Here is a 12,094-nt window from a genome sequence, read left to right as displayed (position 1 = left end):
TCTTCGGAGTGCAGTGAATTTTCACCAATGGCAGGGTTACTATCTTCTATCACAAAAGGAGTAAAGAATTCTCTCCCTATGCATTTGACACACCTAGAACTAGATTGCCCTAAAGCCTAGCTCGCAAGCACTCAAGTGCTGACTTTTAGCTTTTGTGGAAACTCTCTTAGCTGTCTCACTGAGTCCTTCTCAGACTCCTACAACCTTCATGAGGTCATTGTCCTAAGCACTGGAACCCAAAGGCACAGAACTCAGCAACACAGGAAGCCCTGTGATGGACACGCCTTTCAAGGTGCTAAAGGGCGCAGGATGGACCAAGTTCACTTGGTTTTAAACTTCGAGTGGCCTCCCCAGAGGAAGGAAGCCAGGCAGGCTAGGCAGCCTCCGCACTCACCTCCCGCTCCATGGTCTTCCTCCTGAGAAGCTTCTTTACGCTCGGGAGCTGCTTCTTCAGCAACATTGCGGCCTCATTCATCCTGCGGACTTGGGTGATCAGGAAAGACGGAACCTGGAGGAGAAAAGCAGCCTGAGTGCACGGAAAACCCGCTGAGGCCTCCTTGGAAGGTGGAGTCTGCCGTGCGCTCACCTCTCCTGCCACCCAGCGCCCTGAGGTAGGGGGATTTATCGTTATCAAGCTCGGACAACTCTGTGCGGGTTTCCGCTTAATGGGGAAAGCATGTTAAAGAAGGGCTCCTAACAAATGTCCCACCATGTCACGGTACCCAAGTGGGCTTGGCTTACAGGGTGCCCAAGTTCCTGACAACAAAATGGCAGTGTTTGGACATGAGCCACATACATCCTGCCTGGACTCCAAATCCTTCCTGGTGACTCACAATACCCACTGCAGCATCCACAGGACCCACTGCAGCATCCACAATACCCACCGCAGTACCCACAATACCCACAACAGTGCCCACAATGCCCACTGCAGCACCCACAGTACCCATCTCAGCACCAATAGTACCCACTGCAGTACCCACAATATCCACCGCAGTGCCCACAGTACCCACCGCAGTGCCCACAATGTCCACTGCAGCATCCACAATACCCACCGCAGTACCTACAATACCCACCACAGTACCCACAATACCTGCCGTAGCACCCACAGTACCTACCACAGCACCCACAGTACCCACCACAGCACCCACAGTACCCACCCTAGTGCCCACAATGCCCACTGCAGTACCCACAATGTCCACCTCAGCATCCACAATGCCCACCACAGTACCTACAATGTCCACCTCAGCACCCACAATGCCCACTGCAGCACCCACTATGCCCACTACAGTGTGACTGCTGAGGGAGCAGTGAGGCTGTACTGATTAGACAATAACGGTGGAGAAAGAGGCTTGTACGTGTTCATGTCAGACAAAATACTTCTGAGGACCTTTTTCCTCTGTGCTTGGCTGACTGGAGAAGAAGAACCTGCTGAGTGGAGGCTGCTACAGGAGGAGATCACAGGCACCTGCGCCACCTGGATCCCAGGCCACCAGGGCCCTGGCCTCGGGTTTCCACCTGCTAAGAGAACTTCCTTCACGCTCCCGGTGCTGGTGGGCTTCCAGGGGACCCCGAGAGCCGCCACACGGCCACCCACCTTCCACAGGATCTTCTGGTACTTCAGCATCAGGCGGAGGACGTGGGCCGCGGTGTTGGCCAGCAGCAGCTGCTCGCGGTCCGAGTGCCTGCCTCTGCTGAAGAAGAGGTTCGGCGCCATCACGGTGGAGATGTTCCACACGCTCATGCGGTTCTTGGACTCGTTGGCAATCACTTTGTTGAAGAACGTCATGAGGGCCTGACAGGAGACAGCACGGGGTCACCCTGCGGTCCAGACCAGCGGCTCTGTGGCCGTCCCCACTGCCTGCGTGGGGGGAGCATCAGGCGCAGAGCCCCCCTCAAACTGCTTAGAAAGCACGGAGGAGAAAGGCAGCATACGAGTAGCTCTGCTGCACAGTAGACTGACTCTGCTTTTATGCAGTTTATCATCATGGAGCTGCTGTAAATAATGGTTCACATTTCTTCTCTTCGCCTAAGCAAGTTTGGCAACTATTAAGCATAAGCCAGAGAGAAAACACTGCTGCTCAAATAAACATGAAATGAAGTTCTGTTATGAAGGAACAAAATAATCTTAAAAAAAAACACCTTTAATTTATAGTGCGACTGCTGAAAATGGTTTACCATTTCTGAGAAAAAGAACTCATTTAAACAACATGAGTCTCTCATTCCTCAGCCCAAAATATACAATACAGGCAGTTGAAAACATTTTAAAGATGACTTTGGGGAGCCAGTTTTCTATTCTGTTATTCAATTTTGAGATTTTCAACTAGCCTTAGACACATGCTTATGTGGAGCTGTTCCAAACATAAAAGAAAGAAAGAAGAAAGACTTGAGAAGGCTTAAAAAGTTTTCCGAAGCACCAGAATATAGATATTTATCTGAACCTTTGGAAATTCATCAGGACAGACATCCCTAAAGGAGGTGCTCTTTAGTTGTGAAGTCTGAAATCCACCACAGAATTCACAGTAGGAAATTGCAGAGCACATCACGGTAAGAGCAGTTAAGGTTCCAGTTTACTACAGGGCATACATTCTTCTGGGTGAGATACGCATCTTCACCTATCACCCGCTTCTCAAATCCTGGCTGGTGGGGACTGCCACTGCACTCTTTTACAACAAGGAAACAGAAGCAGAGAGACCAGAGCAGCACTGCCCAGTATCGGCAGAGCCAGGACCTGAACCCAGAAGAACAAGGCCCTCAGCTGTTCTGGCTGTGGGCACCCCACCTGCTCCGATCTCAGTCCCATGCATGGCAGGTGTGGATGCTAACATCACATTTGTGCGTGTGTGTGCTGTGCGTGCCTATGCGAGTGTCATGTGCACGTATCTGACATCTTCACTAGTCCCCTGGTACCTTTGGAGGGGTCTTTTTTTGTTTTTAAAGAAATGTACTAAATTATTTGACAACTGCTGCACTCTCAGTTATTTGGAAGAGTAGATGACACTTTGACCCACTGATACCAGGTGGATTTTAAAAAAGTAAAATAACTTGGTATTGTTTTGATGAAACCAGAAGGATTCAAGCTCATAAATCTCTAGCTTTTGAAAAAATATTAACAAATTATATTAGAAGCAAACGTTTTAATGCTGTGCCAATCCCCACCTTTATGGTGAAGATCTAATATAAATGGCACACACAAGTGATATAAAGATTTTCATTATGAGGGGAAAGATCCTTGCAATGCTGAGATGTCCGATCAGGGGCAGCACCATGAATCAATCACCTTGCTCTCAAAATTAAGCTCAAAACCATAGGTTATTGTAATAGTCTGTGTCCAGATGTCCTCCCAAAGCCCCATGTGGTCATGCATGGAGCTTGTCAGAAGTGGCTGCATGCAGGGTGCGAGGCTGGGGTCCGCTGTTTGGTTTGGCGTGGTTTGGGGAGTGGAAATGAGGAGGCCGCCCTGGGTCTTCCTGCACCAAGACCATGTAGCAGAATATAAGGGTCAGAAAGGGGGTGCTGCTTGCCACTTGGGTGCTTTGCTGCCTTCTACTGCCATGGACTGTTCTTCTGTGATGCCCCTGCCACGTCACCCTGCCCTGGAGTCAGTCAACTATGACCCGAATCCTCTACAGACTGCGAGCTAAATAAATTTCCCTCCTCTAACTTTGAGTGTAGGGTACTTTGTCTTAGCAGTGAGAAAAATAACTAAGTTATTTCCCACTCATCCTCATCTCAATTGCATTTTATGATTCTGAATATTTGTTGTACTTAAACAGATTTCCTATTTACAGAGAATCGTTATTTAAACGGCAAGAGATGGGGCCGGGAATTTAGCTCAGTGGTGGTGTAAGCGCCTGCCTGGCAAGCATGAGGTTTTAAGTTCGATCCCTGGTACCAAAAAATAAAAATAAATTTAAAAAAATAGAATGGCAAGAGAAATCTTTACTAATATGCAGTAGAGAAATGAACTTGAAACAGAGGAGGAGACATTTGGGAGGAAGCACTATGGCGATGACTCTACCAGATGTTCTACACTAACTAGCAAATCATTTCCTGGAGCTTCTGTTCTTCAGGGTGAACTGACCAGATTCTACCAGGTGATGCCTCAAATTCTAGTGTTACTTAAGTTGTGCTATCTTTATACAACATGAAAAATTTTTAAAAATCAAAAATTTTACTTACTGCATTTCAAAACCACTACAGTGATCAGCTCAGGGTCCACAACTGTAGTCTTATATTTTTCAAATCACAGCCTGGTCCCATTTGCTTCTGACATTGTTCTACTGAAGCTGCCCATTGTGGGGAGGGGGAGAGACGATGTAAGGAACTGAGCCCAGGCCTTTGGACAGAACCACATATCAAGCCCTTTTTCAATTTTTAGATTTTGTGATTAGTTCTAAGTTGGTTAATTTCCAAGGTGGGACTTGATCTTGGGATTCTCCTGTCTCAGCCTCTCAGGGTGCGGGGATTACCGGTGTGCAGCACCATGCCCCGTTTTTTCCTTCTCTCCCGACTTCCGACATTTGGGCTAGGGCCAGGCACACACTTAGACACCGAGGATCTCCTGAATGAGCTGAAGATGAGAAACATCAGCGTCCGAAGATGTGCGCCTCTGCTGCCTTGCTCAGCACATGACAGGGGTGTGCAGCCGTACGGACCACCCTGTGAGCTGCCACACGGTCTGCCTTTCCACACATAGCCCGCCGTTGGCACTGCAGGCACCCACGGCAGAAGGGGCTGCGGGGACTTACCTGGGCTGTGTCCCTGTTGGCGTCCGGCAGCGCCATGACCATGAGGTGCAAGGCCTGAAGCTGCAATCTGATGTGAGAGCCTCCTACAAGGAAACACAGACAGCTGCTGCACACAGTGATGGGAAACCTTGTGCCAGCCTCTCACGCTGACACCCGATGGCACAGGAGGGCTCCTACCAGTCCCAGTGGCACAGATTCGGGTTTGGTGCTTGATGTGGTAATCGTGCCCGTTCAGACAGGAGCCCGCCTGCTCTGTCAACTCCCCTTCCCTCCTGCAATGACAGATGCTGACAGCCTCAGAAAAACGCAGAACTGGCCTGGTATTTCCCTTGTCAAGGCATCTGCACTGACCTAGGTCACTGCACCATTCAAGAAGAGAGAAACCTGGCTTTCACATACACAGGCATCAATGCATAATTGCTAGGAACCAGGTTTGCATCCTGTGTGTCCCCTCTGTCCCTGTGTGAGCCTGGCCGGGTCCCTGAGCCCTGCCACTCCTCTGTAAAATGGGAGTGACCATGTCTACTGCACAGGCTGAGCTGGGGACTCAAGGAGTTACCGGGAACAGCATTCAAACCAGCACCCATTGGTCATGCTTCCGCGTGTGTGCTCTTGTTTTTAGGACCAAGCTGCTGATTCCGGAACTTACTGGGTCACCGAGAGCAGGTGGCTGTCCTTTGATCTATGGTGACTGTTGAGCGTTTCATTGCTTTGTGACACAAGGTGGCGCCAGACGGCTGGCAGTTACTGGCCAAGTCCTTTGCTTCCGGGACCACGGTCCCCAGCCAGGCTGAGAACTGGGGTTATTTGTGTGGTGGGGAGGAACTGCCAGGGTCTGCAGACACTGCACCCAGAAAAGTGGGAGGCGTTTACAGGACCCTGTCATGCTGTACTAGTGCCATCCTTGTGGGAGATGTAAGTGCCTGTGTCAAATGTGTAAACAAACCTGGCCCTGAAAGCAGTGATTGCACAGTGAGGTGCACCTGCCTGGGAACAGGACCTGTCAGGAGAGCGTCTCAAGACAGGGCACTTGGGGTCACACTGTCCCTCACCTCCCAGTGCAACCCCAAAACACCACAAGGGAGGGGGAGACCCAGTAGGGGCAGCTGCAGGCCCCATAGCTCCCTATCTGCTGCCTTTAGAGAAGGGGGCCGCTGCCTGTGTAATTAAAATCTAACTTGGCAAATAACCCATCCCCCTTTTCCTTCGGAAACCTGGCCCTACACGGCTTTGTGGTTAATTCTTCTGTAATTAATATATTCAGTGCATCCTGGTAGAAAGCTTGCTTTATCGCGAAGCCGTTGTTTTCCCAGAGAGTGACTGTACTTTTTCCTGAAAGCAGCTGAGGTTGATTCATGAACTATTAGCTTATTAATGGTGCAGCGAATTTGGAGGCTGAGATTGAAAAGCAAAAGTAATTAACCAAATGAGGAAGGGATCTGAGTGTCCCAAGAGCAGCTCCCCCTGCAGTCTGCAGTGCCCTTCTGCTTTAGGAATATCTCCGCTTGGCTACAGCTTGCTTCGGGTGACGAAAAAGCCCCATTACTTCCTGGGAGTCACAGGCTGTAACTCTGGGCTTTCTGTAGGGTTGGCAGAAATCAAATCAATCACCTGCAATCTAGTGTTTTTCACTTAGAAAGTCCCACGAGGACGCAGGCTCTTTGGTGACCCTTCTTGGAGAAGGTCATATTGCCCGCTGCAGGGAGGTGTGCTGGCCACCTGGGCACTCGGGGAGGGGGATGGCCCCAGGGAAATGCACTGAGTCACTTGCCTTTTGTTAATGCAGTTACCCTGGCAGCTCTGGCATGGGAAGTCTGAGTCCTCCTTGGATAACACCAACCCAAATTCCTCTACAGCACCAGTCTGCCTCAATGCATTTTTTAGCACACAAACCACAGAGCAAGGGGAAACTCATAATTTGCAGCTTATTTTCCAAGAAGGCAAACACCATGGAAAATCCTGTTCCTTTTTCTTTTTTTCTGAGAAGTAAGGAATCGGCTCTTGGAGTAGCTGAGTAAGGTCCTACAAAATCAACCATCCTGAAGGTGCCAATCATCTCTGGAAAATGTCCCCCATAACTTCCAGGGACAGAAGAGAGTGAATGAGGTAGGCGGGTCCTGGATAGCTCTGAGCACCCAGGACATGGGGATGCACAGGGTCTTGAGATCCTCTTTTCTCCTGGTCTTTGGTTTGAGATGCTGCCATGGCCAGGACTGCCCAGCATGGCCAAAGCTCAATAATAAATTACCCAAAAGTTCTGGTCTAAATTACCCTAAATCTTGCTCTGAATACAAGAGTTCAAGGCAGCCCCAAGCACTGGAAAGTGCCAGAAAGGAGAGGCTAGAAGGAGGAAAGCCCTGATAGTTCTGGAAAGAGCTTCCCTGGACTCTCTCGCAGAACCTCAAGGGTGCCACGAGGGGGCAGCAAAGGATGAAATCACAGCAGGGACACTCGCCCAGCTGCTGGCCTGAGGACTGCAGACAACTCAAGGCCAGCCAAGCAGAGGACCAGCGACAGTGAACAAGGCTCACATAAGGTCACACCTCCCTGCCATAGGAGGACAGCGCTGAGAGGACTCTGGAACTGCAGCTACAGACGAGGGTTCTGAAGCTGGTTATCAGACTGTCCTCGAGGGTGTGAAAAAAAAATAAGCTTAGGGATAAAAAATGCAGAATGAAAAAGGAAGGGCCCTGCAGCGGATAAACAGAAACACCTGTACAGCATCAACCGGAAACTCTAGAGCTGAAAAAATATATAATAGCCAAAATTAAAATCAAAGAAGGGGGTGAGCTTTTGTTTCTCAGCAATTTTTTCTCAGAAAATAAAAGCATGAGACCTTACAAGGAAAAGTGATGCCTGTCCCTGGTGGCATGGGAATAAAAGCTCAGACAAAGGCTGCCTTCCCTGTCACGGTCTCTTATTGAAGGGAAGAAATTATTTGGTGGATCTGGTTTAGTGAAAACTTGTAAAGACTGGGAGCACTTCATCCTCAGGTCAGATCTGGCCACGCAGATCGGATCTATCACCCTTTACTTTCACTAGGGGTTTGCAGTTCTTGTCCTCCCACAGAAGGTGGCAAACCGGCAGCCACAGATGTCACTTGCTAAGCTCACACTGGGTTCAAAACGTGGAATTGAGGCTTATGTTTTAAAATCAAGCGTAAGCCTGGACTTGGCTCTCAGCCCTGCGCAGCAACCGATTGTCATCTAGAGCTGTGCATGGCCAGGATCACCCTGTCAGGCTGGCCACGGTCCTTCTCTGTCCACACAGTACTGCCACCTGCTAATGCGCCTGTCTGCACCGAGCCTGGGAGCCCTGAGCTCCTTGGGTTGTCACCAAAGCCCCGCTCTTCTTCTGTACACTATTCAACCTCTGTGGTCCAAGCATGGCAGTCAGATTCTTCCCTGTCCAGTACAGCACAGGTCCCCACGACTGTGCTGTCCAAGATGTCACCTAAGGCCAAGCTGGTGGGCAGATCTGGTGACTTTTCAGAAACATGATGTGACATTGTGATTCTCCGGGATAGAACATGCTGAGTGTGTGGCAACCGGCATCTCCAGCCCCGGACCTCAGAGGGAGGGCCGGGAGGGACTTCACAGTCTTCAGTGGACTGTGACACTGAGCCACTGTTCTAGATGGCTTCAGTCAGCACCCATGAAAGCCCTGATGAGTCCTGGTTATCTGTCATTACAGGGGCAGCGGTTAAAGAAAAGAACCTTGACTGCACAGGAACCCACCTCCATAGCTGTGTCGTGGAGTAGGCATAACCCCCTGCACCCCGTCTACCCCCCAGGTTGTAGGCAGGTGAATGCTGACTGTCACGCTCAGCATTTTGCCCACTCAGATCAGGAAACCGCAAATCTCCCCACCAGCACCACATTTCACTCTGCACCTCCCCCAACCCCGCTGCTGCGTGCTGGGTCTTATTGGTATCTGAGCCCAGGCCCAAGGGGCGGCGTTCACCTACTTTCCATCAGTGCGACGAAGGCAGGGATGTATTCCACAGGGAAGAGGGAGGTGGGCAGCTCTCGGAAAAAGGCTTTCAGCATCACGGCAGCTTCTCTGTGGCACATCTTGTCCCATTTAAATTTATCGGCATTGAACTTGGCATCCAGCTCTTCACGGTATTGCTGCAAACCAAGGAAGGCGGTCAGCACTCTGGGTTCTTACCCTGGGCCGCCCGTGTCCCTCTGCAAACTGTGGTTAATAAGCTTCTTTTGCAAAGACATTGGTAATGCAAATGTGTCTGAGCCTGCTTTTCTGTGTGATTAGAGAACCGAAACAGGTATTTGTGAATGAATTTCTAAACAAGGTTTTTGAAAAAAATAATTTTTTTGTGTGCTATCAGGGTTCAAACTCAAGACCTCAACACTGAGCTACATTCTCAACACTTTTTTTATTCTTTATTTTGAGACAGTCTTGCCATGTCACTAAATTGTTCAGGCTGGCCTTGAATTTGTGACTTTCCTTCCGCAGCCTTCGAGAGTGCTGGGATTATAGACCTGCATCACCATTCCTGGCTCAAATATATTTTAAAACTAATGTTGATCTTGAAATAATTACCAAATCCACACAAGCCTAAAGATCTTTACTTAGATCCTCGTTTCATTTGTGCGGCTTTGGGAAGCTCCCCCACCCTCCACATGCGGATGCACAGCTGGCTGCTGACCAAGTCCCTGCCCTCTTCTTTTGCACAATCCCTTCTGCCACCCTCGCTTCTATTTCTAAATTAGACCAGGATGGCACAGCTCTCCTGGGGCCACAAACAGAGCCAGGAAAGTCTCAGTAGAGCCACAGTGACCTCGCTGTAGCAGGCAGACCAATGACACCTTCCTGGAGCGGCAACTGCAAACGCGTGGCTTTCACCTGGGACGTTTCGGCTTTGCAGGGCTGACAGCACTGGGCAATTGCTCTTTGATTTTTTAAATAACTCCTTAGGCTCTGTCTTGCACATTTTACATTATCCATTTCATTATCAGGTCCAACCTTCTCCATGTTTCTTTTCCAAAATCAGACTCATATTTTTTTTTCATGCTCCCTACAAGGTTCATCTGCGATGCTAGGAAGTAGGGACTCCTGGACTCCTTGACTCCTGGACACCCTGTTTTGTAACCTTCTGCTTTGCTCTCATGAGAATCCTGAGATTCTTCTGGCCTCGAGCATGTGCAGCCAGGCAGCTCACTCATCACACCTATTTCTACCTGGATGAGCTCCCTGATGACAGCGCTTGGCTCCCAGAGCCTGCAGAAGGGGGACCGATCCTCTGCAGACCAGTTTCTACAGAGACACCTCCAATCTAGATCTACTGTCTGTCTACCTCTGCTGATGAATTTGGGACTTTTCTTCTGGTCCAGGAATCGAATAGGAATAGGACAGCTAGTCAACAGTGCTCTGCAGAGATGCATTTGATAAAGCCTTCCACACATGTTAATCTCATCCTGGAGATCATGCCCCGGGGGCTCTGGGAAGAGGAGGCTACGTGGGACCTGTTTGTGCCCGCAGGCGCCTTCCAGGCCAGCTACAGGGCTCTTTTAGGAGTGGCGCTAACTCTAGGGTGTGAATGCTGTGGAGAGGCCACACATGGCCATTGAGCAGCCCTGAAAGCTGGCTGCTGGGGCCAAGGCTGCTGAGGAGCTTGCAGGGAGAGGCCATGGGAAGGCACCCTGGCCAGGAGGGGCAGCTGCACAGAGGAACCATAGTGCACCGAGGTCCAGCATGATCAGGCTCCCAGCTCCAAGGGGACAGGGATGTGTCCTGCAGGCAGTGAGGAAACTTGGACCATTTCTAAGCGAGAGGCCGGCAGGTTAGTCATCCTCTCTGACAGCTGGGTGATGACCGGGTGAGTGTGGAGCTTGGTGCGGGCCAGGGCCAGGGAAGGGCAGGAGCCCAGTTACCAGCAATGACACCTTGTCTGCTGATGGACAACCAAGGACTGACCTGGGTACACAGCTGTAGAATGGAAAGGAGGGGGATCTAAGAATTGCCGAAGAGGCACCATGCCTAAGGACCACCATGGGCTGAATGTGAGACCCACAGCGGGGTCCGGGATGACTTCCTGGCTGGGATGGGTACGTGGAGGGGTGGCTAACAGAAAACACAGGAGGACGGGTGAGCAATGCACACAATTCCCTGGTCCTCCTGCTATGGAGAAATGGTTCTTCAAGGAGAGAGGAAGCATCTGCAAAAGCAGAATTAACCTTATTTCTCATGCGCCATGGCCAAAGGAAGCATGTGAACCATGACTGGGAGTGATGTCCAGTTACCCAAGAGACAGCACGGTGCCAGGCCAGGGGCTGGTGCTACAGTCAGGGTGTGGAGGCTTCAATCCCGACTCCACAACTCACAGGCTGCCTGGCCTGTGCCTCACAGTTCTCCTTGTACGACAGGGATATTAGAAACAGTTCTACCCTGGATAGCCAAAACCATCTTGAGCAAAAAGAGTAAAGCAGGAGACATCACACTCACTTTAAACATCCTCCAAAGGTACAATGGTAAAACACCTGGGACCCGCTAAAAATCCACACCTAAACCAGCGGAACAGAACAGAGAGCCTGGAGTAAACCACAGAGCTACAGCTAAGCGGTACTCCACAAAGGAGCTGGGACTGCTCACAGGGCAGTGTTTTCAATGAACAGTACCAGGACAACTGGGCACCCACATGCAGAGGACTTAAGTTGGACCCCTGTCTCTCACCGGCAGAAAAATTCAATTCAAAATGGATTAAAGACTCAACTTGAGACCTGAAACCATGAAACTACTCAAAGAAAGCATAAGGGAAATGCTTGAAGACATTGGAATGGACAAGGATTTTGGGGCAAAGTCCACCAAAGCACAGGAAACAGAAGCAAAAATAGACAAAGGGAATTCTATTAAAGATCTCCTGCTCAGCAAAGGAGACAAATCAGCAGAGGGAAGAGATAACTTACATACTGGGAGAAGGTATTTGCAAACTATACTTCTGACAATAGTTAATATCCAAAATATTAAGAAACTCATAACAAGAGAAATCAGCAGCGAGAACTGACTTGATTAAAATGTAGGTAAATAGACCTAAACAGACATTTTTCAAAAGAGGATTACACAGATGGCTAGTACCACCATGTTAATCATCAGGGAAATACAAATCAAAACCACAGCTTAGCATCACCTCTGCATCAGTCAACCTTCTGTCACTGTGACAAAATACCTGAAGATAAGGTCTTCAAGGAGGAAAGGTTTCTTTTGGCACATGGTTTCTGAGGTTTCAGTGCACGGTCAACTGGGCCCAGTGCTTTTTGGCCTGGGGAGGTGTTGCTAAAGCCGCAGGAGGGGTGAGTGGTGAGTCTGTCCTGCAAAGCAGAAGCACC

The 12,094-nt window shown here is 49.7% G+C and overlaps 1 protein-coding gene across 3 annotated transcripts in view; it reads right to left on the bottom strand.

The window, feature by feature from the left end:
• Positions 1 to 12,094, bottom strand: part of Arhgap28 (Rho GTPase activating protein 28) — a 167,957-nt gene that overhangs the window by 24,141 nt on the left and 131,722 nt on the right. For all 3 annotated transcript variants that reach the window (XM_003464441.4, XM_013146688.3, XM_013146689.3), the window contains 4 exons: positions 8,716 to 8,878; positions 4,749 to 4,831; positions 1,595 to 1,792; positions 395 to 508 (listed from right to left, as the gene is read on the bottom strand). In XM_003464441.4, coding sequence (XP_003464489.1) covers positions 395 to 508; positions 1,595 to 1,792; positions 4,749 to 4,831; positions 8,716 to 8,878 — 558 coding nt within the window. The remainder of the gene's footprint in view (positions 1 to 394; positions 509 to 1,594; positions 1,793 to 4,748; positions 4,832 to 8,715; positions 8,879 to 12,094) is intronic.

Source organism: Cavia porcellus, unplaced genomic scaffold, assembly GCF_034190915.1.
Source record: "Cavia porcellus strain 051 isolate PalLab524CR breed Dunkin Hartley unplaced genomic scaffold, mCavPor4.1 scaffold_20, whole genome shotgun sequence".
Lineage (NCBI taxonomy): Eukaryota > Metazoa > Chordata > Mammalia > Rodentia > Caviidae > Cavia > Cavia porcellus.
Note: the sequence above shows the minus strand (reverse complement) of the source record. Positions and strands in the feature narration are given on the sequence as shown.